The 26777-nt window shown below is 37.3% G+C and overlaps 1 protein-coding gene and 1 long non-coding RNA gene across 2 annotated transcripts in view; one reads left to right on the top strand and one right to left on the bottom strand.

Annotated features, from left to right (window-relative positions):
- MYBPC3 (myosin binding protein C3) overlaps positions 1 to 19868 on the bottom strand; it is a 61864-nt gene extending 41996 nt beyond the window's left edge. The window contains exons 1-10 of the mRNA XM_066187939.1: positions 19736 to 19868; positions 10912 to 11178; positions 8881 to 8976; positions 8567 to 8653; positions 8285 to 8433; positions 7206 to 7323; positions 5809 to 5857; positions 4896 to 4940; positions 2548 to 2604; positions 1871 to 1873 (exon numbers count right to left, since the gene is read on the bottom strand). Of these exons, the coding sequence (XP_066044036.1) occupies positions 1871 to 1873; positions 2548 to 2604; positions 4896 to 4940; positions 5809 to 5857; positions 7206 to 7323; positions 8285 to 8433; positions 8567 to 8653; positions 8881 to 8976; positions 10912 to 11178; positions 19736 to 19760 (896 nt within the window). The 5' untranslated portion in view covers positions 19761 to 19868. The remainder of the gene's footprint in view (positions 1 to 1870; positions 1874 to 2547; positions 2605 to 4895; positions 4941 to 5808; positions 5858 to 7205; positions 7324 to 8284; positions 8434 to 8566; positions 8654 to 8880; positions 8977 to 10911; positions 11179 to 19735) is intronic.
- Positions 1 to 26777, top strand: part of LOC136292357 (uncharacterized) — a 70640-nt gene that overhangs the window by 42424 nt on the left and 1439 nt on the right. The gene's annotated exons all lie outside the window — the stretch shown is intronic.

The raw sequence follows: 26777 nt of genomic DNA, 5'->3' as shown, positions 1-26777 counted from the left end.
ACATATGTGGAGGGGTTAAAAATAGTTTTGTACATCCCAGAAATGGTTCCTTCCTATCCAGTTACTGTCAACTGATTGGACCCTGTCAGCTGTCACCTCCTTCAAGGTCTCTGCTCACTATTCCATTTAATAGTCCTGTGACAGCTGTTCCCTTCCTCTTCCCAGTGACCTCTCCTTGGCCCATGACATCTGTATGTCAACACCAGTTAATTAAATTACAGTGATAGGAGATACAGCGTTAAATGAAGCTCTTTATTATAGTGAAGCTATTTATTATATAATGATCAGTACCTGTGGAGCGAGGGACTCTTGTAAAATGGTGTAACAAAGAAGAAATGGTAAAAGAATAATTCTCGATTCTGTCTGAATCTGCATAGCTCTTGAGAGTTCCCCAGCATGAGATTCCTTTTCCTGTTCTATTTTAATGAAGAATTCTTTAATTCCATTATGAGATTTTATGCCTATTTGTTTTCATTAATATAAGTGGTCTTCAACCTGAGGTGTGCAAAGCCTGAAGGGTCCACAAGTTACTTCTGAAGTGGCTGTGAAAAACAACTAGGAGCAGTGAATTTATTTTCTTAAATTCACTAGGCAGAGATTTGTAAGTCAAGAAATGGCAGAAACACTGTTAAAATGCTAAAAGTGAAATTTATAAGCTTCTTTTAATAAATTACCTTTCTAGCCTAACAAATAATGAACACTTAAATTAATTAATTTAACATTTCTGTAAATACTGAAGATATTTACTCCTTTTTTGAGTTTGATCATTGCTCAAAACTAATTATGAGAGCAAAAGAGAAAGGCACAAGGGGAGGGGCTCATGGTACTCAGCACCTCATTCCAACTGGAGACTCTGTATGAAATTATGCAAATATTTCCATGCTGGTTTCGATTTATTTAAAATTTTATAAATAAGATAAGCAATTACTTTATGCCTTAGATCTATGGAAACTAAAATCTGCTTAAAACAAATTGGGTCCATGCTGAGACAAGAAACTTAGATATCAATGTCAGATATAGAAAGTTTGATACATGTCTTTTCTGCCTCATCTGTCTGTCCCTCTGAAGTGTTCTGCTTTTGGTGGTACTGCGAAGCCAGGATTCACCTATAGACAGATGCCCTGCATAGAGTGTAACACAAGGGATTGTGCAGCACGTGGCCTTGTCAACCCCACTGAAGGCTGGATGAGCTAACTTGAGGCTATTGTGGCTTCAGTGTCTTCTGTAGAAAGTTACTTCGTATATCTGCATGATCCTGTACCCTTTGTGAGGATAAAATGCTTTTTATAAATAGTGATACCGCTACCTGAGCAGAGACTGAACTCAGATTCACAACAACATTCATCCAAGTAGTTGATTGTGAAAATTTAAACTAAGAAAGTTTAGATTTGCAAAACATGAATCTAAGTGACAAGGTTTTATAGTAGTTTCAGGTGCTGGAAAGGCAGAGTGAGTGGCCAGGGTCGGTGAACAGAAAGAAGCAAGCAAAACTTAATCACCTATTTGATAGGCAACAATATTATACAAATGGTTTTTCTGATTCTAAACACTATGACAACAGGAAAACAAAACAGGTTATTGAGAAAATCTGGAAATTCAAGGAAATTTTAGATCTGGTTATATGAAAGAAAGTGATGGTAAAAGCCAGAGAAATACATTGACTGTACCAAACTGTCTTAACTTTAACCTTAAAACTGTTTAAAAGAACTTCTGTCTCAGAAATTAGCAGTCAATAATTTTCTTTCACATATGCATTTTTTTCATGTTCTACATGTAAAGAAGACAATGATGCATGCATTATTTGAAACCAAATATTTCTTATGTTCAGTCTGACCCATGCATTTATAATAAAATTTAATAGAAAGCTTACTCTCTGTTGGCAACGGTGGAATCCAAAACATTCAGATTAAGAGTTTGGTAAAAAGAGAAGAGCATAAGTAAACAGGTTATGAAAACTGATACATCAGGGAAAGATGAAAATTAGAGAAGAAATTACAGAATAAAAGTGAAAGTAAAAGTAACAGAAAGAAATAAGAATCACAATTGGAAGAGTAAAGGATATCTGTCATATTTATGCAATATAGACTATCTATATAGTAGATAATATATAGTTGAACTGTGTAATAGTAACATTAAGATATCTAATAAAAAAGCTTGTCCTCCCAGCTCTCTGGTTCTTAATAAGACAGCATGATAAATAGGTATTTTAACTCCCCCCCTTGCACCCATGAAAAGGGCTGCTGGAAACATGTAATTAATTACCTGAGTCCTGGCCTTTTCTATCTCAGAAAAGTTTTTTGGTTTTGTTTTGTTTTGTTTTGTTTTTTTTTAAATTTTTTCCTCCTGTATAAACCTAGCAGAAATGCTGCAAATGCTGTGTATTTCAGGAAGTAGCTGTAATTACCTGTCATGCTTTTTCCATTTATAGCTGCTTTAGAAAAACATCAAGGATTCTGAGTTTTTGAAACTTTCACTTATTCCAGTTCTGGTGTTTCAGAGTTGTTCAACAGAAGATTTTTTTCTCTAAGTCTATGGATTTTTACTCACCTTTTTTTCAGTAGGGAGCTGAAATTAAACTCTGCCCCGTCATCATGTCCCTCGGTACTGTATAGTAATAGAAAGCCATAATTAGTTTCAGAAGGAAGTGGGAATAGCTTGTGAGACTATAAAATTATATAGATGACATATTTTTGTAGGGGAGTAGTAGATGAGTTTATAATGAATTAGAATGTACATTGACATGGAAGGTCACTTAAGTAGGCTCTGTGTTCATATTCATTTGCATAGAGATTTAAAAAATATATGTAAAGTAATTGTATTTTTTCTGTGCTGATTGTCCATGAAGTTGTACAGGGTATTATTTTGGTCATCATATTGATTTGGAATGTATTCATTATCACAGAGGTGTTGCAGCAGCTTTCCTCTTTCCTGTCTTTCAGGAGTGTATATTATTTACAGTTGGGGCAGTATTTAATCAAGCTTTCTGTGGAATGCCTCACAAACTAAAATCACTGTTTTTACCCCTAGTATTATCCAGCTGTAATTGTTCCTTGAGGCTCTTTGTGATACCAGAATACATTACACTGAAAAAAATGTGTCACATCATTGGTGCTTGGGAGAGTTGAAGGAGGAATTCTGTGATCTGGCTTTCAGCCTGAGATGATGCTCAATATGCATTTGTTCAACAAGCATCATGACAAGAAATGTTGTGATGAGTTGGTCTGTGAAAACAAGAAGCACCAGGCAGGAGTTTTTTGATGTGTAGTTCTGCCTGTTACATATGGTGAACTCAGATGGAATGCACAATATTATTTTTGGTGTTCTGAATCCAGTGGGTTTTAGCTGTGCTTCTGAACATTTCTAATGCTGACCTATTCTGAAAACAGCATAAAGTCACTACAATCACTTCTTTAGATTTAGTTCCTAAAAAAAGTAATCTTTGCATTCAGACAGGATTTAGAAAGCCCAGATGTATTTTCTTTATCTCAGCCAGTCTACTGTCATCAATGGCCAGCTGCTCTTAAACATCTCTGTTGCCTTGAGTGCAAGAATCTGGTGATTCCAACTCACAGCATTCATATTCTTCCAGAAGCAACGCCTTACATTTAGTTATTATTTCATAAGCAGAATTTTTTCTTTCCAGTTGTACTGCTGGTAGTTATAGACCGCAATGCTGCCTCTGTCAACACACAGTCCTTCCTAGTTGCTTCAGAAAAGAACAGTCTGTCTACAGAATGTAAATCAGAGTGTTGGGAAAATTCAGTACTGCAGAAACAAGGATTTTTAGAAGTAAGAAAACAGCCTCAACAGAAAAGTGATGGGCATTTTAACAGTACTGATAAAAAAGTGAAACAGAAACAAGTTCAAAGCTTCTTGTGCTGCTGGACAATATAAGGTTAAATAACAATTTAGAGGCTGTGTAATTTGAAATATGCTGTGAGAAGAGATCTTTTTTTAAAGAAAATTTTGTTTTTACATATTTGATTACTTTCAGAATAGTACAGTACTGGAAATGATGATTTCCTGGGTATAAGGCTCAAACAGAGAAGTGTGGTTTTGCCGTACTTTCACAAGAATTTACATGTTTGCGGGCATAAAATATACATAAAAATAACTATTATAATCCCAAATTTGGAAAGGATTTCCTGTGATCAAATATTCAGTAAATCAGGTCTATAGCTGGGAGAATAACTATTCACTTTATTGCTTCAAAAGTGGTAGTTAAAGTTTCAGGAAAGACCAGCAATCAAGGTTTAGCTTTTTTGAATAATAGGACTCTGATAATTGCTTTAACATGCATATAGTTAAGTCTAATCTCAGAACTCCTGTTTTTGCTGTAGTAGAAAACATTAGGAGCAAAAAGCATAGAGTGAAAAATTCAATGATAATATGATAAGGAGCATGCCTGGAAACAACAGATTTTCACTTGTGTTGGTACATTTCTGTGAGCAACCGCAATTTTAGTCAAAATGTGCTCTGTAGAGAGGAAAACATGTAAAACAGAGAGGGCAGACATGCATATAATTTAAAGTTACTTTTTTTCTTCTGACAAGGGTGAGAAGATGTCACCTGCCAAACACATGCGTTCTCTGTAGATGAATCTGCCTCTCACTGAACTACCAAGTTACTCTTTTTAAAAAATTATTTGTTTTTATCTATCCTTTTATATTCTTATGTTGTATCTTTTTAATTTTTCTTTATTTGTCTTACATTACTTCTTACTCGTATGTATTAATCTCATTCATTACAGTGAGACCACACATTATAAACAGTGATTTGTTTGAAATTAAGGCTGCAGCTTAATTCCGTGGGCTTGTTTTTTTTTCTTTTCCTAAGCAGAGAGAGACAGTTCATTGTAAGATTTAAATTTGCCTGCTGACAAAGTCAGTGACTACCTGAGAAAGGCTGAAGTCATCCGTCTCCCCCCTCCTGCTAGGCTCCTGAGTGAGGGTATCAAAGACAAAGCTTCAGATTTAAACAGTTCAGTTCAAAATCTGGCTTAATTCTTACAGGAGAAACTGACAATCTGAACAGCCTGAAGCTGCTCACACTGCACTCCCTTCGAACTGATTTGGAATTCTTTTAATTTTGCTAATAAGAAGAGAAACTCTTGAAGCCTTCTTTCACTGTGGTGAAATAACACAGTGCAGTTATGCACAGAGTGTCCTCTATTTTACAGTGAGGCTGGTCAGGTACCTGCAGATGGACTTAACAATAGACCAATTCTGCTAGCCTTGTTTAATTCTTTGTGATAATTATTAGAAAAATCCTCGTATAAAAATAGGATTTGTAGAGAAATACTCAAAGAGTTGCCACAGATGATTTGTGCCCCATAGAGAAATAGATGTTGCAATATTCTTGGCCTAGTAACTTTCCAAAAATACATAAATAACCAAAATAGAATCTTATTTATTATTACATGAAGGAAAAAGAGAGCACTTATTAATAATTTTAGAAATTAAAAAGAAATCCAACCAATTTTGTGAATCTTACTAGTAGAAGGGAACATTATTCCATTAAGAGATGCACCAGTTCAGGAAGTATTAAAGGTGGGGGGAGATTGGCCTTTTCAACACCAGTCTTTAATATCTAGGACTACGTATACCTGAGTTTTCACACAGGCACTCACAGTGTCATTGTCTTCATTCAGCTAATATAGGTATAGAGCATGAGAACAGATACAATCAAAATGCTTGCAGGAATGTTATCAGTCATATGCTGCTTATAGAGCTCACACAAAGCTCCACTGTCCTTATCCCACGTGGATGAGTAATCTGATCTAGACAGGTTTCTGCTGTGCATACTCACGTGCGGCGGAAGGCAGCTCGAATATCCAGGTCTCCACTTGCAGGTGCTTCTGATGTGGCAAAAAGTAATGAAGAAAAATGGGAGGGTGAGTCAACAAAATGCAAAAAATATGCTGCTATTTCTAAAGTTTTCCTTTGCAGACATTTTTAGGAATAAATTCTTATATTGTAAATTGTGATTAATTGTATATTGAAAGATTAATGCATCATCTTTAAAAATGTAGCCTTCACTAATTAGCTTTTAACATCCAGTGTTCTTTTTGGATAATTTATTTCTGTCTCATGTTTCATAATAACCTGGAGCTTGATGGAGTGTTATCTCTTTCTTGTCAATTCTCCTGCTGCAAAATTTTAATTTCAATAGTGTCTTCACAGACTATTTAAACACTAATGAGAATATGACTGGACATCAACTGAATACTATTATTATTAATAAATTATAATCTATCCTTTGACAGCAGAGGTAAATTCCTGGAACTATGTAGAGTGGTACAGAAACTTAATTGAGGGTGTTGAAGAGAGACAATTTCATGACACTATTAGTATAAATTAGTGTGCTGCTGCTGTCAGGAGAAAAAGTGTTCTCAGTTGCTGCTTCGAAGTCTTATGAGTCCTCGCTGGTGAAACTCCAAAAATTAACACTGCTGATCTAGTAACTTAATAAACTTTTGTCTTTGCATTAGGCTGATAGCTGGACACAAGTTAATGCTGCAGCCTCTTCAACAGAATTGCTGAAACAGGAAATGGTCCAAACATTCAGCTCTTTCAGACAGTCCATGCTTATACTGTTTTACTTAAACTTTTCCACACTCGAGGCAAATTGATGTTGAAATGTACTTCCTTTTCATTTTTCATAAACTTTTCAGTATAGCACTTGTGAGGGTGGCACCACGCATTAGGTAAAATGAGTCATCTGCTCTTAAAGCAATTTAATCTCACGAGGTGCTTCTCTATGAGTTGAATTTATTTATATAGGAAGGAAAAAGGAATTGACAATAGTGTCACGTCTAGATCTTTTTTTCAAATATTTTTAGTACTGAACTTTTGCCAAAATAAGAATGAACTTATCTTCTATTCTAGTGGAATTAAACATCATGAAAGAATGAATCTGAAACCAGAATAAAGCCAGAGAAAAGGTGGGCAGTTTTGCATCCTTGTGTGTGCTTCCTTTAAAAGCATCACAGTTCTGACTTGAGTGATGATCAAGTGGTACTTCTGATGATCTCAATCCCGTTCTCCTCTGTGGGACTCTCTAGGTGTACCTCTTCAGGTGTATACTTCAGGTTTGTGTTTGTCTAGTAACCATTATGTGCCAGGATGAATTGTTGGTGGACAGGAAAAAAAGAATACAGGGGTAGGAAGATTGAAAAAAAAATAGGTGGGAGGAATTCACCTTACCATTGACTGTCAGGTTGAAATTAGAGCTATCAAACTTGTCCTTGGTAGACACCTCACATCTGTACCCTCCTGCAAAAGTCATGTTTGCTTCTATGATTTCCATTTCAAATGTGTACACCTAGAACAGACACCCATGATACAATAATTAAGTTAGAAAATGAAATGGTGAAACACAGAGAGGGAATACTTGGAGAGAAATAGACAAGGGGTGAACCATGTCTTTGTGTCTTTTTAGAACTAAGAACCAGTTGAGTGTCCAACTCATTACTGTAACAAAAAAATAGCAATAATCCCCAATTCAGTGGAAACAGCTGAAGAGCGCTGTCAGTACAGGTATTCCTGAGGATACAATGTTATATTAGCAAATTGTACTAGCAAACTATGCTGGGACGTACACTAATGTACAAACACTAATTGCATGTGCATTGGAAGCAGGAATAAAGCTTTCACTAAGCATTTTTAGCCTCTCCCCAGAAGTTTCAGAACATGCGAAAACTCAGCGAAAGGTGTGGCTAATGTGAGCGAGCCTGTCCAGTTCCATCCAGGAGAGGGTGGTAGTGGCTCATATACCACAGAGGATACAAAGTCGTGGTACAGACTTGTGTTACTGCTCATGTACCTTTGGACATATTTGTGGTAAAAAAATGGGTCTTGCTCGGCTACCTAAAGCAGTCTAGACAATCCAAGAGAGAAATAAATTCCAGCACTAAGAGCAGAATGATTGCTCTATTATGACCAAGTAAGAGTATGCTTAAATAGCTGTCTGATTATCGTTTTCTCTTTAATATACCTCTCAAGTTTCTTGAGAGGAAAATGAAGGGAACCCTGCAGCAGAAAGTGCAAAACTACTCCCCCAGTCCTCCAGAGGTTTTATCATTTCACAGACAAAGTGTGCACGAGTCCATATGTAGAGCTTGTCACTTATCTGTGTGGTCCAAATACAGACTTCCATGGATAAGTACAGCTTTGTGTGTTGCTTTGGGTACCTTAACATCAAAACATTCCTATTTTAGTTTATATTTTCCTCAGATTAAAGATTAGTACCTAGAAGACTGAGAACTCTATTCTGCCAATTGTACCTTGGTATTTCGATCATAATTGTCATGTAGCTGGAGGTGTTTCCCCACTTTGCTTCCCAGGTCCATCCACTTTCCTTTGAACCATTTCACTGATGGCTTCTTCAGCAGGCTCTCACCTGCCACTTTGGCAATGAATGTGATGTTTCCACCTTGTAGGAGAAGTAGGTTAAAGTAAGATTATGAATAATTTTTATATGTTACATGACTGCTGTCACCCTGTACTTGGAGAGCTAATAGTCAAGCACCAGGTGGTTTACAGACTGGCTAACGTTTTGCACTCACCAACAGTAACTTCTCCATCCTGTGGTCGTGCCACAAAGAGCCCAATGGGGTCCAGAGGTTCTTCTGGTTTTGTCTCAGCAGATGAAACTGAAATAAACATCATAATTACGATTTAGAATTTTTTTGCATCAAACTGCATAGCTAATTAGTTAATTAATTTAAAAATATCTCAGTAGATTTCTTCTACCTCTGAGATTCCTTATTCTTTATGATCTGCTTTTGTCTACTGTCTCTATCTCACTTACTCTAAGGAGTCCCTGTGTATGTTCTTCCCTTCTGCTAATAAACCAGACTTAATGAAAATTCTGTATTACCTTCGGTGTTTTGGCTGCTTTCTACTGGTGGAGCAGGTGACTCTGAGACAGCTGGGGTTGGAACAGCTTCTGCAGGAGTGACTGTCTCACTCTTTTCTGGAAATTAATGTAAGCCAAGATTAGAGAAAGTAATATTTCCTCTTTCTTTCTTAAGAAATTTTGCAAAAGAACAGCCTTTAATATGTGTTAGAAAACGCAGAGAAATTAGCTGTTGTTTCCTAGAGCTTAGAGGATGTGCTGGAAGCAGAAGGGGGCCCACTGAAGCTGGATGATGAGGCTTTTTCTTTTGCTGACCTCAGAACTGAGGCCTGTTTTTTTTTAATTCTACAGTCTTGATGTGTACAAACTTGTCATCTAATGAATGATGCTATAGTTTGTTGCAAACATCAGTAGTCTAAACAGAAAAGGTAATGAAAAATGATGTAATTATTATCTTTGTAAACAATTTGCCTATTAAACAAGATTTTGTTCAATGATGCTGTTGGAATGTAGTGTTACAAAGGCTATTGTTGTGTGCAGCTTGGAAAAACTCTAGACACTGTTAGTAAACCATATGAGTAAAGTATTTTAAAAATCCATCTGCAATTTCTTCCCCTGGCTTATGGAAGTTGGTATCCTCTCAATTAAACCATGATCTCAGAGACAAATTCAGGCAAATGCATTTGGCACAATGGAGAAGACAGAATTGTCTGAAAATGGAGTAGGAGTGAGCAACTGGAGCAGATGGAGGGAGGTAGAATTTCTTGAAATAGATCAGTCGAAGCAAGATATATTTTTCCCCGTAGGTAGTGGAGCCATTTCCAATTAATAATGGGCAATCCAGTTACTCTGTAACACTACACACTCTACTCCACTATGCTCCATAGCGTTATTTGCAAGTTATCTGCCTATAGCAGGCTCTACATGGAACTAACCTGAAAGACAGTGAGGAAAATAGAATGAGTACAATATGGATCAGTTTGCTTTGAGGGTGAGATAGTCAGCAAGACCATATTTCTGCATGCTCTGACAGCTGTCAAGTTGTCCTAATCCATACCAGGATTTCCCTTTACACATAATCAATCTGTCATGCCCTGTCTTTGCATATGGAACAGCACATCTTGAATCAGGTGAAACATTCCTCAGTTTCTTTCCAGCTGACCAGAAGGTCTCACAAGGTCTCATCATGTTGCTAGAACAAACAGTGATAGCAAAGAAAAGGCAGTAATATAAACAACCTGAGTTTCAGGCTTTTCACCAGGTTAAAAAGCAAAGTCAAATACCAGAAGTGGTAAATAGATAGAATTTTGGAGGGGAAAAGGGAACTGGAAGGTCAAAATGTTTCAAAAAATGAGTGATTTCATCTATCCTAAGCATCTTCAGATATTTCTTCATGAGAAAATTCCAGGGAATTTGACTCTTTATATTTATTCCCAGGAAAAGCCTGGGAAAGTTTTTGAAACTTCTGTGTAACTGGTCTTTTAATGCATAAGAAGGTACTAATAATGAGAGATACACAAATAATACAAAGGTTACTCTTTATATTTCAGCCCCTCTTGAAATATGCATTTTTGGTAGCAGGAGACTTTGAGACAATTTTGGGGAAAGTATGAGCTTCTAGAAACATTACAGTATAACTTGTAAATGTTTTGTCAATTGTTACGATTTTGTACTTAAACTAAATTATTATAAGAAAATACCAATCCTAAGATCGGGCGTCTTAGTTTAGGTCAGGGCAAGGGTTAGTTTAGCTTTGCTTTCCTTTTCAACAGTTAAGTGTAAAAGCTTGACAGAATTCTAAAGGTGTACATTGACATTTCTCCTATGATCTCCTCTTTGCGGACTTCTGACACCTGGAAAGAGGTGTCTTAACCCCTTTATTCCTCAGCTTAATATGAATCAGTACCTTCAAATAATTGGGCAAAACACGTGGTGCTGGTAGAGAAATTTTACAGTGTTGAAATTGGCTAATTTCCATGGGCCTTATTCATGAAGGTTGCATGTGGGACTGGAAATACTGATGAAACCAGAATTGCTTAGGAAATGCTGTACCTGGTTCCTTGACCTTGAGTTCAAATTTGACCTTGGAACTTCCAGCTATTACAGCATATGTCACATCATCTTCTTTTCCTACATTATTGATTGTCAGGGAATGCTTGTTGCCTTCTGTCTTGATGACATATTTTTCACTTTCAGTAATTTCTGTGCCAGCTCGCTGCCATTTCACCTTGATGCCGGATTTTTCTGTCTCTGCCTCAAACACAGCTGTGTTTCCGGCTGTCACCTCTGTTGTCTTTGGCTTCTTGGTAAACGCAGAAACTAAAAAAAGAGAGAGGGCTCACTAAAATCTGTTTTGCAATTGTGGCGTATCTGGTGTAGTCAGCTGTTGTGGCTGCAGCAGCTGTCTCCTTTCTCTCCCATCTGCCCATGCAAGATATAAATTACAACACTTTCCACGGAGAAGTAGTGGAATTGTCTTTGAGTTTATCAAGTTCTGTGTCTCACTGAGATGTCAAATCTCCACATTGTCATGAAATTAAGTGGAATGGATAGCGAATTCACCTCACTTTCTGTCTTCCTCTTTGTTTTCCCCCACACTGAGCTCTGATTTTTCATAAGTGAATGTTGTGGTCTATGACAAGATGCCATGGTATGTATTCTTACATATCTAGCTGTCTACATTAATTTGCTATGCACTTTTATCTAGAATTATCAATTTTGTCCTAACACCTGCTTAACACCGTTGTTACAGAGGATCAGGATCTATTTTTCAACCACACTGCAGTTCGTGCAGTAACCTGTTCCCTAATACCACAATGAATGAGTGGTTCATATTTAGGAAGCTTATAATGAGAATTAATGAAATTATTAACATACAGGGTGAACAAGTGTAAGCCAAATGATGTTTTAATTCATATGCAATCAAAGTAACACAGCAGATAGGAAATTGTAAACAAGCAATGTATCATGATTTTTACCCAGGAGTATCCTAATCTCTCTCAAGGTTAGGTTTTAGTAAAGTAAGTTATTTTACTAATTTCTTTAATTTTGACCTGATTTATTTATTTATATTTCTTCATCTTTATTTTGAATCAAGTTTTTCATTTCATGCTTGTGCTTTTGTCTTAATAAAATCTGTTATTATGTGCTGATTGCCATGAGCTATGTTCATGTGTCAAAATACCGGCAATTAACATTCTGATTCATACACTGCATGGTTTATTTTGTGCATCATTCTGCCATCTTTCTATTGACTCACCCCTGTATAACTACATTTTTATAAAATATGAGTAATTTCATCACATCTAATTTTATCAGTCACCTCTGTGACAAATTGTCTATGGCTCTCCTCCTCTGGCAGCCACAAGAACTCTTCCAAACAACACGACTATGGTTATAATTAGCTTTCAACTTTTAGTTCTGTTTTATAAAAATGAAAGGAGCATAGCATGAAAATGTTTTAAAAGAAAAAGTTTATATTCATGTTCAAACAGGTGCTTTAGTTAATGTAAATGGTATATTATTAATAATACCATCTATTCTTTTTATAAAATCTCTATTCCTGTAGCATGTCTTCAGACCTAATTCAGTTGATCTTAGTGGAGTTACATCTGCAAAGATTTAATCTGATGACTTTTGGTCTTTAGTCATAATACAATTCAGGCTTCTTGCATTGTTTTGCAAAGGATTCAAACCTTCCTAAGCATCAGTTAAAATATGAACTATAAGCGCTTTAGAATTTAGTAAATATTGAATTTTGCTTTTCTTCATTATATACAAAAAAATTAATTTTTTTCAATTTCTTTTTCTTCCCCCCCACATTTTATATTTGTGATGAAAACACGATTTTAGTTTTCACTAAGCCTAGAAAAGCCTTGGCTGACCTCCTGTTTTACTCTTCCTCATGCTTTCCTCCCCTGTTAAAAGTGTAGGAAATTTCCTCTGGGAGTGGAATATTCCTGCATGCTTATAATTGAGGTTTTTTTCTAATCTGCTGCAATAGTTCTTTAAAAATATAGTGCTTTGTAGAAACTAGGGCTGTGTACTGTAGTGTCCTACAGCATGCTCTGGCTGTTACCAGTCACACACCTTGCAATACCGTATTGCACTTCTGTAAATAACACAGCAGGGCGTGCATTGACACTGTGTATCCTGAATAATTGCAGGAAAGTTACTGTGCACAGCAGGCTGGACATGCAGGATTCAAAAGACACGTAAAGATGGCCAGGCTACTGCACAGTGGACAGGCAGGTCATTTCTGGGACCCACTCCACTACTGTCTAGCTGGCTTCTTTCCCTACGATTCTACAGATAAAGCAGCAAAGAGGCATGTTTTTAGTCTTTGAGTGCTATTATCATCACTCCTCTATTTAAGCACAAAAGAATCTATAAATGTATTAATTACCTAACAGCAAAGTGATTTGTAAAGCTTCCAGCCTACGGTGTCAGGGTTTCATGAAACACATACTTGGAAGTAACTCTGTGATCTGTTGCACACCCTGTAAAGTGATTACGTTTCTTACATTTGCTGTGTAGATGTCTCAACAAGAACAAAATTGTTGGCGACAACACAGTCAGAAATCTCAACCACTGCATAACATTTCTGGCTTTAGGAAATCTAAACACATATGCAGAAGTTTGTAAGTGAGATTTCTTGTATTCCCTCCCCTGCCCCCTTTCCTGCCAAAAGACTCACTTCAGTTCCAACTTGAAATGATCGTGAATATTTCTGGTAAGTACAGAATTGGAAAAGTCCAAAATCTCCTATGAGAACAAAGGCCTGCAAGAACAGTTGTTGCGCACCCACTTTTTAACTGGTAAAGGAGACTTGGGTTTTAGTTGGGTCTTTTTCCTGTACTTGAGATTCAGTCTGTGCCAGGCAGTGTCCAGAGTGGCTTTTCTCTATCCAGCTGTATTCCCTTTCATCTTTCACTGTTCTTTTTGCAAAGGAAAACTAAAGATGTAGGGCTGGAGATTTTACAGGAAATTACTTTGCTGCAGAGGAGAGATTGCTGAACAGGCATGGGAAGAGAATACCATAATTTTTCATTTTGGGGAAAAAAAAGGGTCTGTTTAACAGAATAAAGAGTTCAGTTATTCCTCACCCCTTCATTGTGGCTGCTACTTTAAGTAACATGTAAATCCAAGCTGACCAGAGGTTTTCTTTTTCTCATGCAGTTATGCCAATGTAATTTGGGTATTTCCCCATTAGGAATACTCCTAAACACCACCATCCAAAACTTCTTGTCTGTCCTCAGTATGACACTTTTGCCTGCTTTTATCAGAATCACATTCCCCATCTGATAATCTCTCTCACTTCAATGTTTGGCTTCTACTGAGATATACCCCTCTCAGTTCTATACATCCATCCCATACTCTTAAAACACTCTTGAATATGACCACCACTATGAGGCTGTGGAAAACCTGATGTCTGTGACACCACTTGTGTGATGTTGTGGAATGTGTCTGTCAGCCACTGGCAGATGTCAGACACTTTCATGTGTTTCTCCAGACTCCAGGTGTCCATGCAGTTAGGAGCCATAGGGCACCTGATGTCCTCTCCTGCCCGCTGTGTTAACTCTCTGATTCATGATGTGTTCTAACCCAGCCCACAAGGAGAGTGAAAAGTGATATTAGTACTAGCACACCATGGTGGTTCTGGAGGGAGAGCAGAGACCCATGTGAATTACCAGTGCTGATGAAGACAGAAAGTATTGAAGGTGCTCTGTGTGTGTGTTTAGTGGGCATGGAATTGGTGTTGCTGTGGGGATTTAATGGAGGGAGAGAAGAGGGACATGATGCTAACAAAACAAAATGAGCCATGGGCCACTTTGTATAAACCCATTTTTCAACACTTCACCTCTCATAACCCAGGCATTCCTAATCACTTCTAGCTTCCATAATGCAAACACAGTCACATAATTTCTGAGTAATGTAAACCAGCAAATTTTACCCCAGGCAGAAGAGGAAACAGCCGCATGTGGTCTGCAGTTATCTTGCAGAAACTTTTTGGTGGTTAAGGCTGCAGCTACCAGAACTTGCATCCTCTAAAACTCTTGAAACACCTGAAGATGTACACATTAGCCATAGCACTATATATGTTGAATGAGTTACAGCTTAATTGGTCAGTAATAAAAACCTCTGTTTGGAGGTCTGTGATCAGATTGTATTTTGAAAATTTATTAGCAGGTCTTTCAATAAGGAGGATGAAGAAAAATAAAATACATTTGCTTTGGGCCAAATTAAACTGGAATGAAATAATTTCAGTTCCAAAACTAATATTCTGTAATTATCACCTAAATAAAATAACAAAACCAGTATTCTGCCTTCATTCTGCTGCCATTTATTAAATCTTCATACTAGCACCTTCACGTTTGCTCCTTTACTTCAAAGCAGGTCAGAAAGTAATGTCCTTCTAACAACCATCAAACAAGTTTACTGTTATGCTTCAAGTCTTTTTCATACTCTCCTATGCAAAATCCAAGAAATGGCTAAGCTACTACCAGGGCTTATATCTATTGTACTAATAATTGTTTCCTTTGCTGTCTTGTTGAACTACCTATCTGTTTTCTGGGCTTTTATTTTATGAGTATTTTGAGGCAGAGACTGATTTTTTGTTGTCTTTGTACAGCATTAAATTGTTAGTTGGTAGCTGCTAAGTACTGTTGTATCTCTAAAAATAATGAAAATTACTATTAAAAGCTAGAAGAGCAATTCTTATTTCACTATTGTCAGAAAGAGGTAAGGAGTATATTAAAATAATGTTCAAATTACCAAAATAATTTCATTTGCTAGCAACATTCTTAAAATAATCTAGTTTAAAGTCACAAGCATCAGCTGAAAACCTATTCCTGAAATACTGGAATTTCAAAGTATGTGTGAATTATGTGAAATGAAAGTGAGCAAGAAATGTGGATTCCACATAGAGTGGCAGAGGAGAATGTGTGTTAGATTACATTTTCAGATGATATTTTTGCCTTTCTGAAATAAAACCTGTTAAAGGTATAAATTCTTGAGGAGCATCTAATGTAGATGCTAGAAACTACATCAGAAATTTGTGATGAGTGAAATTAGACAAAATAATTACAGGTTTCTCTCACAAAGCTGAGTTATCTTACTGCACATTCTCTGTATTTGGTGTTAAAATATGTATTGGTCAATGTATTTAATTAATGTTTCAAAAGTAGTATTATCTTTTGGAATTCTTTAATTTGTTAAGACTTCATGTTGAAAATTGATCTTTGCTTACACTTGGCATCTAGTTTTGCTTCTGTATCATTTGCTCTTCCATTGAGTTAAAAGCCAAACTGAGGATAAGCAGACTTCGGTAATGGAGCTTGTAAATTCCTTTCTGAGGAACTATATAAAGATGCTGCACATTCCTCGGTCAGGACCTAAGTGGCTTCTTACAATTACAAGCTTAATCACTCCATGATCCAAAAGCTATTGAAAGACTCAATCTTATCATTCCTTGCCTGCTTCAGCAGCTGAGATTGCGAATTCCTGCAACATGAGCAACAGGCGAGGAATAGTTTCACTAATCAGTCACCTCTCTCTGTGCATCCATCACACTTTCTGTAAAAGGGAGAGAGTAATGTTCAGCTTGGTTTGAATCTTAACTTACAAAAGAGGAAACTATGTCTGTATGAATTTAGGGTTTTTTCTGCATTCCTGTGGTGCAAAGAAGTTTGTTGCAGTACTTGGTTGTGCTAGGTGCTTGCAAATGTGAAAAAATGATCTCATATTCAAACTAAAATTCTGCACTTTACTTATTATTATTATTATTATTATTATTATTATTAGTATTAGTATTAGTATTAGTATTATTATTAGTATTATTAAAACCTCTGTGTACTTAGAAGTTATTTGTAAATTCTTGATAAAATGTCCTAATCAGAACTGTAAAATCTAGATTCTTCAATCTATAAAATATGTGAGTAAAAGTTGACTGATTTTCAGAGAAGGTGAGTAATGTAGACTTCTCCTTTTCCAGCTATAATAATGCACACACTTCCCATTAAGTCCCATTTATCTACTAAATTTGGTGTTTAAAAAGTCAACTATTTCCTCCTAATGTCATAAAATATTGTTAGGGAAATGGTTGGGGTTTTTTTAACCTTTCTGAATTTTTACAACAAAAAAATGATTAAAATTTTCCAAACAGTGATCTTTAGAACAAAGATTAACTATGAAATGTTTAAATCAAAGCGAGAAGAACATAAAGTTTCTGCAACAGAATCCTGCAAAAAGTGATGCTTTTCAAAGTTTGACTGTTTGCTCTGACACTAAACTTTTATAGGTCTTATAAATTCTGTTGCTCTTGTGGATGGTGTAGATTTTCTAGAATGCTGAGACAGTTCTTTTGACATTCTTGAAATAAATAGGGAAGTGCTTTATCCTGAAGTATTTTAGTTGGGCAGTTTAAAGTGAAAGAATATCTGTTGGAAAATCTACTTCATCACACCATTTTAAGTTTAATGGTTTGTTCAATGATTTTTTTTTTTTGGGTTTTGGTGGGTGATTTTTTTGTTTGTTTGTTTGGGGTTTTTTGTTTGTTTATTTTAACATGTAAAAGGCCTGTTAAAACAGCAGATATAAGCAGAATATCTCTGATCATTCATTGAAATGAAGAATTTTCTTTTGCCTATCCACCAGATGCACAAATTCTTTGGGACTTCTTTGGGATCTTCAGTAATCGAACTCTATGGTGTGTGAACTGCAGGAATTGTGATTTATCCAAGTATGAATTACCCAATGGTTATTTGGCCCTCCTGAGATGGTGCTCAGCATTATCCCATCTTGAAATGGCTTGAACTGTATAAACAACATGAAATAGAAAACCAAAGGGATTAGTGTCTCCTGGGAGACTGAGAAGATCCTCTCAGTTAAAAGTTATGGGGCATGTGAGTGGTTCTGTCTTGGTCAGAGCTGTAACAAGAGCTTTTCCTCCCCCTGCTGTGATAATCCCAGTGTTTGGTCTGGTTTGTTCATAAGAACTGTGTAGGACTAGTGGTGTTAGACACCTGTTAGATTTCTCTGGATAAATAAATTGGCATAAAATTTCTCTTCACCATTAGCCAGAAAAAGCAGGCATCTTCATAGAGACGTTGCCTCCCATCCACAAAGAATGAAAATGTTAATTTAAAGGCAGTTAAACAATTAGAAATCAGAAGTCATAATACTAAGGTGATCACACAGTCAAGTTTTGCCTACTCTGTTGTATTTCTTTTTTCAATAAAACTTGTAAAACATGTGACTTTAAAAGCAGAATATGAGTATGATTTTCTCATTTTTGGGGTGATTACTGAACCTTTGCAGCTTATATTTTCAAGTTTTTGTGTACAATTACAGGATCGAATATGTATTTCTTTTTATATCTAAAAATCTACTTTCATTAGAAATGGCAGCCTTATGAATATGAAATGATGTTACATTTGTAATAAAATGGAAGGATTGCTGACACCACTGTTGCTTTAGGGTTATCATATAGAGGGAGCACAAAGAACCTTGTTGGAGTTAACCATGCTTTAGTGCTTTGCAGTTTGTAATTGGAGAACCTCTGGGTGTGTAATGGGTCTGCCTCTGCCAGTGGCTGGTTTCAAATATTTTGGTCAAATGAAGGTTCTTCCTAACAAGTTCTTCTTTTGTTATTGTGACCATAGGAGATTTTCTCATTGACCAAACTGAGAGGAGATCAATGCCTGTTCAGGCCTTTGCAAAGCACAAAGGCCATTAATTTTAAGTCTCCACAGCTGTCAACGGCTAACTCTGGAAACTGCACATTATTAAAAACATGTGCACCTTGTACTGTAATTCAGGTAGTGATGATTCTGGGTATGCACTGGCATCACTGAAGTGACAGCTCTGAAGTGGAGAATCCCAGATTTAGTACAAGTTTCTCCAGGCTTGACTACTGAATATGTTCACACTTGACAAACAATCATAAGTTCAGCTTTTGTCAGTTTTTTTTTCCCCCCCCAAACTTACTTGTGGACACAAAGTGCTCCTGAGGCATCTTTCTCTGCAGGTGTCCTGAAGTTAAACTCTCTCTACCTTCTCTACCCAGGCTGGCTTCCTCCTCAAAACATTGCACCTTGCACCCCATCCTAGGCCTCCTCTATGTGGGCAGCCTCAGTGATTCCTTATTTGAAGATTTTAAATTAAAACATTCATAAATCTGAAATGCTTTCCTGGAATTTTTCTCTGTGGCTCTGTGATCTTGGCTTTCTGAAAAGGGCTTGTTATCTTCTGGCACAAGGGAAAATGATGAAGGAGGGCAAGGGAAAAAAATTGCATGTATTCTTCACAGTAAAATGTTGCCTTTTTTTCCTAGAGTTCTATTGTCAGTGGTTGAAAGAACTAGAAAGAATAAATTCCAAACCAGGTACTGTTTGCTTTCATTTTCACAGAGATTTCATTAACAATAAATACCATCAAATTTTGCTAGTAATACTTTTACAAATTGTCAAGGGAAAACCCCTCAAGCCTAAAATAAAAGCAGGAGAGGTTCATACTATTTAACTGCCTGAGAGAGAGACTACAAGCCTTTAATTTTTTTTTTTCCAGAGTCCTAAAGGTGACTAGGAAAAGAAATGAGAAATTAAAAGCATCTGAGAATTATATGCATCTCACCTCTATTTTTTCCTCATCCATACTCTCTTGAGAAAATTCTGTAGCTAAGGGTTATCAAAGCAGTTAGTGATTTCTCTGCCAGATCACTCAGTATCTCCTACATTTATAACTTCATAAAATAAAATTTCTTTTTCCTGTCTATTTTTTTTTCTTTGGGGCATCTCATTTCTCTAGAATACACAGTCTACTCATGTTTTTTCCTGTCAAGCTGTTCTTAGTTTTGTCTGTCAGTTATGATCCTTACCTGTTTTCTTTACAGGCTCTGGCATCTTCTCTTTGTTTCTGCTGAAGCTCCCAGTTGCATCTGGAAAGCAGGGTATGAGTTACACCGGAATGCGACTGCAGGGCTGTTGAGACCCCTAAAGAAGCACTGGATGGAAACCCCCATCCTGCTCCTCCCCTTGATCCCCCACTGTTGTCAACTACGGCACCTTATCAACAGCAGGACACACTTGACAGGCTACATCAGCTGGGATAAATATAGCCAAGTTCCAGGAGCCAGGGAGCTCAAGCCACCCAAGAGTGGCTACCACTGATCTGTTGGTATAAACCAGAGGACAGTGTGATGTTGCACATGCGTACAGTGCATTTTCTAGCTCCAGGCATCTATTGAAGTCCAACACAACTGCCATGTTTAGAGCACATTCAGCAAACGAGATCTGGTAGTTACATCTCCTGTACGCTGGTTCCTGCTTACTCTAAGTGTGTATTTGCTTACATTCTTGCTACTTACTTCAGTTTTTGTTTTTGTCATAATTGGGTGTCATAATCACAGCCCCTGAGAAACTGTTTTTCTTGTTTCTTATTTTAGCTCTTCTACTGAAGACTGTATTTGTAGAACTAACTGAACCTTAAGGAAGCATCTTTCTTTTGCAGAGACACTTACACATTACTGACATTTGCAGTCACAAGTAGAAAGCATGACACTACTTAAATAGTTTTAGTCCTCCCTCCCCATCCACCCACTTGATACACAGCATACATTTCTTGATAACTAGCAAGGTTTTTCTTCTTCTTTTAAATATAATTTTAAAATTAGTTCCAAGGTTCTGTTTTATACCACTAGACATTTCAATTTTGCTTAATCATATAGAAAAGACCTGGAGGAAAATCTCACTAGAAAATTATTCTTGTATGGCTATTTCATGCTCTAATCATTGCTTCTTGTTTATTCATATATTTAGCGTATGGCAAAATAGTAACTGTGGACAATCATTCTTTTATGATCGTGATGGTTTATCAATTTTGAGTTTTAAGCATTACCAGAAAAACTCTGGAGGCCAAATATTTAGCATATTTTAGTGACTAGTATTGACAAAATAATTAAGAAAAAAAGGAGTGGTTTTCATTTTTTCCCCCCAGTTTCACTATCCTGTAAAAATATAATTTTTAAAAGATTTCATCTTCAGGCGTGGGGTTCAGAATAGACCAGTGTGCAAGCAGCACATCAGTCACTGTGGCTGTCTTTCACATCTGATTCCCTCAGTCGGCTGATAGGACAAATGTGAACATGCAAGAAACACTGCTGATACCTCTCCTGATCTGAGGTGAAATATTTCCTTGAGTGAGGAAGACAGGCAGGATGTCACCTGTGCTTATTTTCCATTTTTCTAGTGGAGCACAAATTACCATGATATGTATTTGACTATCCTGTGCCTGAGGTATTTCACTGGGAGTCAGGAAATCTTGTCTATTTGCTCCGACTTGAAACTTTTCAAAGGGCTTGGATCTCACTTCTTCCCCACAATGAAACAGAGCTATGAGGATTTAATCCGATGCAGGGAAATGATCTGAATCAAAAAATAACTTTGCAGATTTTGTGATTTTAAATGTTATTTGAAGTAACATTTCAAATGTTCAAGACTTGGAAAAATGAATGTTTTGTCTGCTATTACACCTTAGGTTACCAGGTGGCAGCATTGTTGTAATAGTAAACTTTTTTCTAGCATTTTCTATATTATCATATAATATCGTATCGTATCATATCTATTACTACTTTTAATAACAAAACTTCTATGCAAGTGAAATAATTTGCATATTTGCACATAATTTCAATGACCCAAAATAGATTTGTAGTGGGTTGTGATAACAACTTTCTAGTGCACTGCAACACCAGATAATTTTTCAGCAAGAGTGTGAAGTTTCATCCTGTATTCAAATGAAACTGATGTACAAGAACAGCGAAGCAACATGTAATAAATGTCTCAGGGCCTGTGCTTAAAATGTGAGTGAGAGGGAAAATTCTTCCTTGTGAGAAGAATTACTCTGAAATTATTGTTCTGTGCTTCAGACAGTGGCTTTCACCATGTAGTTCAAAATTAAGTTCAAAAAGTACAGAAATTGGTGGCTTGCAGTGAAAGGCTTGTGTGATTTTGGATAGTTGCACCATGGCTTATGCAGAGAAAACCAAGGATTTATTATTTATAGCCGAAGTTAACCGCACCTCCTTCTAAAATGACTATCCAAATTCTTATTAAAAGGCCATGTATTTAGGTGCTTGTGACCCTGCCCAAATGTAGCTATCCAGGCGGAAAGTCTGTATATTACTTTTCTATTTAGGGCTTCTTTTCCTGGTAGTTTCTGTCATGGCATTTAATTTCTTGTCTCTATTTCTGTTTATTTGCTTCTCTGCGTCTTTGTTTTGTTCCATGAAAATATCACCTCCTCGGTGGCGGTGGCTCGGCAGTTTCTGAGGACAAGGCAGTAAAATTGCCTCAGTGGCTGCAGATTGACTGGTGTGAATGGTGGGGCAGCTGAGGTGGCTCAGTGTAGAGCACAGGCCCAGCAGGACTCATCCACTGAAGAGCCCAGAGAATCATTAAATATCTTGAGCTAGAAGGGATCCTCAAGGATTGTCAAGTCCAACTCCTGACTTTGCACGGGGCAGCCCCAATACTCACACCACGTGCCTGAGGGCATTGTCGAAATGCTTCTTCAACTCTGGCAGGCTCCTGCTGTGACTTTCCTGGGAGGTCTGTTCCAGTGCCCACCCACCCTCTGGGTGAAGAATCTGGTCCCAATATCCAGCCTAAGCCTCACCGTTTCCTATGAGTTTTTGAATCACAGAGTGCTGGTGTGTGCGGTGCAAAACCACTTGACCTTACTGACAGAACGTGAGTTTGCAGGACTTAGGAGATTTGGATAATGCTGGTCCTGCTTATTTGAGCTTCCCTCTGCACAACCATTTTGTATCCCTACCCTTTGCACTCCATATTTGAGTTCTTTGAGTACTGTATATTTGACAGAAACTTACATTCATTTCAGGGATGTTCTTTTAACTGGCTTCATGAAAAACAACCTGCATTGCTGCATATTCTAGACCATGGGGGGAAAATTGCAGTCTGCATATGCTCAGTGTGAACTTTCTATGTTTCATCCTCTGAAGAAGTTTTGTTTGTGCCAATGAAGTCCAGGGCAGGGGTCAGCAGAGTTTTCTATGCTTTTATCTCTGGGCTAATGAGGGACTTGGACTTAATCCACACACTTGAACTAAAAGCAAACAGCCTTTGTGTCCTGTGCTCCAAGCATTATCTCCCTCAGGCACATCAAAATAAAGGGGAGAACCGGCAGGGCTGGGGGACAAATAGTTGGAACTTCAGAGAGAGAAGGGATCACAACAAGTTGAGTGGGAGGAGGAAATAAAAATGTGTGATTGAAGGGCATGGATGGGGGGAGAAAAATGCTTTTTCTAGGCAATATGGGTCCTCAAAGGACAAGAATATTAGATGGGGAGCTGGGATAGAAATGGGGTGGAGGGAAGAGAGCTGGTGATAAGACTGAAACTGTAAGAGGATGTGGGATGGGAAAACTAAATGGCTGAACAAATACATTGGAACTGAGAACCATTCACATAAAGAGAAGCTGACTGGAGGCATTTGTGAGAATTGTGAGAGGCCTGAGAGGAAGCAATAAAATAGCTGGGCAAAAGTTGAAAAGGACATTGAGAATAAAGCAGTTGGAATCTACTAAATGTGGAGGCCTCTGCTGGCTGAAACTAGGCATGGAGAAAAACTGAACAAAGAGCTGGGAATTGATAGCTCAGGCTGGCAGAGAAAGGAATGCACCGTTTGGGTGAGTGGGAAAAAGTGGAAGAGGGACTATCTAGAGAAGAAATCTAAAATTATGTTTCTGAAAGCAGACACCCAAAAGTCAGAAACTTAGGTAAATCTAAAAGAACCCAAACTGATTTGTATAAGCAAATGCCCAGCTCAGCACCCAAACATTCTTCACTTTGCATAAGGCAGAGGAATTGAAGCATTCTGCACAAAGGCACCAGTGGTCAAAGGGCTCTTATACCTAGAGTGCTGCTGCTCTGCTGCTGGGGAGTTAAAACAGAAGCTCAGAGGGAGCCCTTGAGGCACAGAAACTGCATTCCTTCCTACCACAAAGCCGCTTCCCCAATCCTTTGCATAACCTTGGTCTCCCCAATACCTCCTCCCACCCTTCTTTCTCCTCCACCACCTCCTGCTCACCCTTATCTGCTCCACCACATCCTCATTCCCCTCCTGTCCATAGACTGCTCTGCTCATTCTCACGTACTGCTTTGGCTCCCCAAGAGCAAAAAGTAACACAGTGGGGAACCAAAGGCATGAAGAAGGAGGATGTGGCTGGATGAGTGGAGAGAATGGAAAGAAACACAGAATGAAAAGAAAGTTGCCCTGAAAAACCTGATCTACTAGGCCTGCTTTGAGTAGGGGATTGGATGGAGTGACCTCCAAACGTCCCTTCCAACCCAGGTTGCTCTGTGATCCTGTGTGCTGATGCGAGGTGTTGGGGTGAGGCAGACACAGATGAGTTAGAAGTGAGGGAGGAAATGAGAAAGAATATCTCAGCCCACTGCTGTTTTCATGTTCTTTGGAAGATGTTCACATTCCCCAGCTCTTGGAATAGGACTCTGATTATTTGGTTTATATACAGACTTCTCTAATAGCACAGGCTCAGTGGAGCCAACTGAATTGCAACGTGCAAATTTGTTAGAGAAGAAAGCTGAAACTTGGTGAAGTTTTAGCTACTGTCACAGTTGCTTTAAAGAGCAAGCTCTTAGTTTACTTGACTTTAATATATTAGTGTGTTCATTACAGTAGTGTATTTATTACAAGCACTACATTTTTAGTGTTTTAGGTATTTGGGTATACAAAACTATATAAATCTGATTTCAGTAAAGGAAAAGTGGTAAAGTAGCAGGTTAGCACACAAAATAAATTAGAAATAAATGCAAATTCTTGGAATTGGTACCACAGTCTGTGTCATATCATAGTCTTTTCTATCTCTAATCCATGCATTTTCAATACACAAGTGTGGGATTTCCATTGTGAACATGCTGTTCTGGGCATTCTCAATTTAAAAATGTGTATGTGTCTCCCAAGCTAGCTGATGTGTTGTCATCAGTAATAAAGTCTTTGCTATGAATTTACAATGTGCATCTAGAGTACAAGAAAAATTTTGAGCAATAGTATAAATAGACTGAATTGAACTGTCATGTGATACATGTTATACCCATTATGAAGCTGGCACTATAGTTCAAATTAAGCTTGATGATTATGAAGTGAATTTTGTTGTGTGGAGATTTGAATGAGGGAGGAAAAAATAAGAAGAAATGGAAGAAAGGCACAGAGATTAAGTGATACAAATAGAAAAATAAACTAAGGCAAAAGGCTTACTGAGGAAAAGAAACCTGGCAATATATAGAGCCTAAGTCCTGTTGTAATCACAAGTGAAGACAAACACAGATTATAAGACTCTGCCCGTGTATGAAGCTTGAAATGAGGGTATAGAGATAAAATTTCATGCAGGAGGAGACAAAAAACTTCCAGCAGATATATTAGGATGTGTATGTATGTATTTTTCAGGAAGTTTAGAGGATTCAATAAATGTGGACTTTGAGGCAAAAATAAATAATAGCACCTTTAAATTAGTTCTGTTTAATGTAGGTAAGTAGTAGCTTACCTCTAGAAATGTCTAAAACTCTCTTTAACTGAATAGAATTTAAAAATACATGCTGCCACTGTAAATTATTATAAGCAGATTATCAGTATAGACAGTGCAATTTTTCTAACTTTGATGCCTCTGATGTACAGCTATAGGAAGTATAATATATTGTAGGAGCAGTTCAGTATTTTGAATTTTGCTCTCAGGTAGTTTTCTGAACAATCTTTCCACAAGAATTGATTAGGAACTATTCAGCAGCTAATAAAGGTGATTTTTATAGCAGGCTGCAAACGGCCGAATATAAGTTGAATATCCAACTGTAGTATGAACACTTGCTTTGAAAAAGGATTGGTGATCTCCAACAGCAGTGGGCTGCAAAATGTTCCAATGAACTTGTGCTAATCACAGGTCATCTCTCCAAATAATGACATATCCCACCCCCCCACCCCCCCCAACCTTTTTTGACCATGCATGCCTGTCCAGTACTTGGCCACCTTCAAAAAAATGGAATGCTTGCTCCTCTGTAATTTTGCAGAACCTGTGATTTAGTCATATTCATTTTGGTATTTTTGTCTAAAGCAGCCGAAGAGCTTCTGCTTGCATGAGCAGCTGAATGGTGACAATTCAGCTTGCTTAGACAGCCCAGTGTCCCAAGCAGTTGGATTGTGTGGCAGACAAACAGTGCTCTGGCAGAGAAGCATCATCATTTGGTCTCCTTCACAGCTGCAACACATGATTATTCACTCTTTTTGCCACAGATGAAAAGCCTAACCAGAAACAGATGGGGAGCGAATATTTTTAGAAACAGTATTTCAAAGCATTAACAAGAGGAAGAGAAAAAGTTTTCAGCTTTGGAGATAATATTTTAAACCTTCTTGTTAAAGTATATTCAGTATTAGTATTAAAAATTTTAAAAGTATTAATAATACTGTCCCCCCAAATATTTTTCTTAGATTCTTCTATTTCCATGTTTCTCATGGTCAAAACCAGTGTAAAATGCAAATTCTTTAATTCAAATATAAGTAGTTGCTCTAAATTAACGTTTTATAGTAATGCACAGTGCTCAAATAGCTCATTTAAAGGTTTTTGTTGTTTCTGTTTGAATGCTTATTTTAATTTTGTATTATTTCTCCAGCATCTAATTGGATTTTTTGCAAGACTTGCTAGGAAAATGGAAAAATAGGTCTCATAGATCTTAGAAAGCTTTTTGGTAAGCTTGAAATGGCTTTTGTGATATCCTAAGCATCTCCACAATTAACTCACCAGTTGGCTCTTTTCTGTTATCATAGTTTTCCTGCAAGAGGAAATGATCCTTCTCCTCCAAATTACAGTGTCAGAGAAGGATCAGTTCTGCTTTT

This window comes from Chamaea fasciata, unplaced genomic scaffold (assembly GCF_029207755.1).
Source record: "Chamaea fasciata isolate MVZ Bird 193981 ecotype frontalis unplaced genomic scaffold, bChaFas1.0.hap1 SCAF_7, whole genome shotgun sequence".
Taxonomy (NCBI): domain Eukaryota; kingdom Metazoa; phylum Chordata; class Aves; order Passeriformes; family Sylviidae; genus Chamaea; species Chamaea fasciata.
The sequence above is the reverse complement of the archived record's forward strand: the minus strand, read 5'-3'. Positions and strand labels throughout refer to the sequence as shown.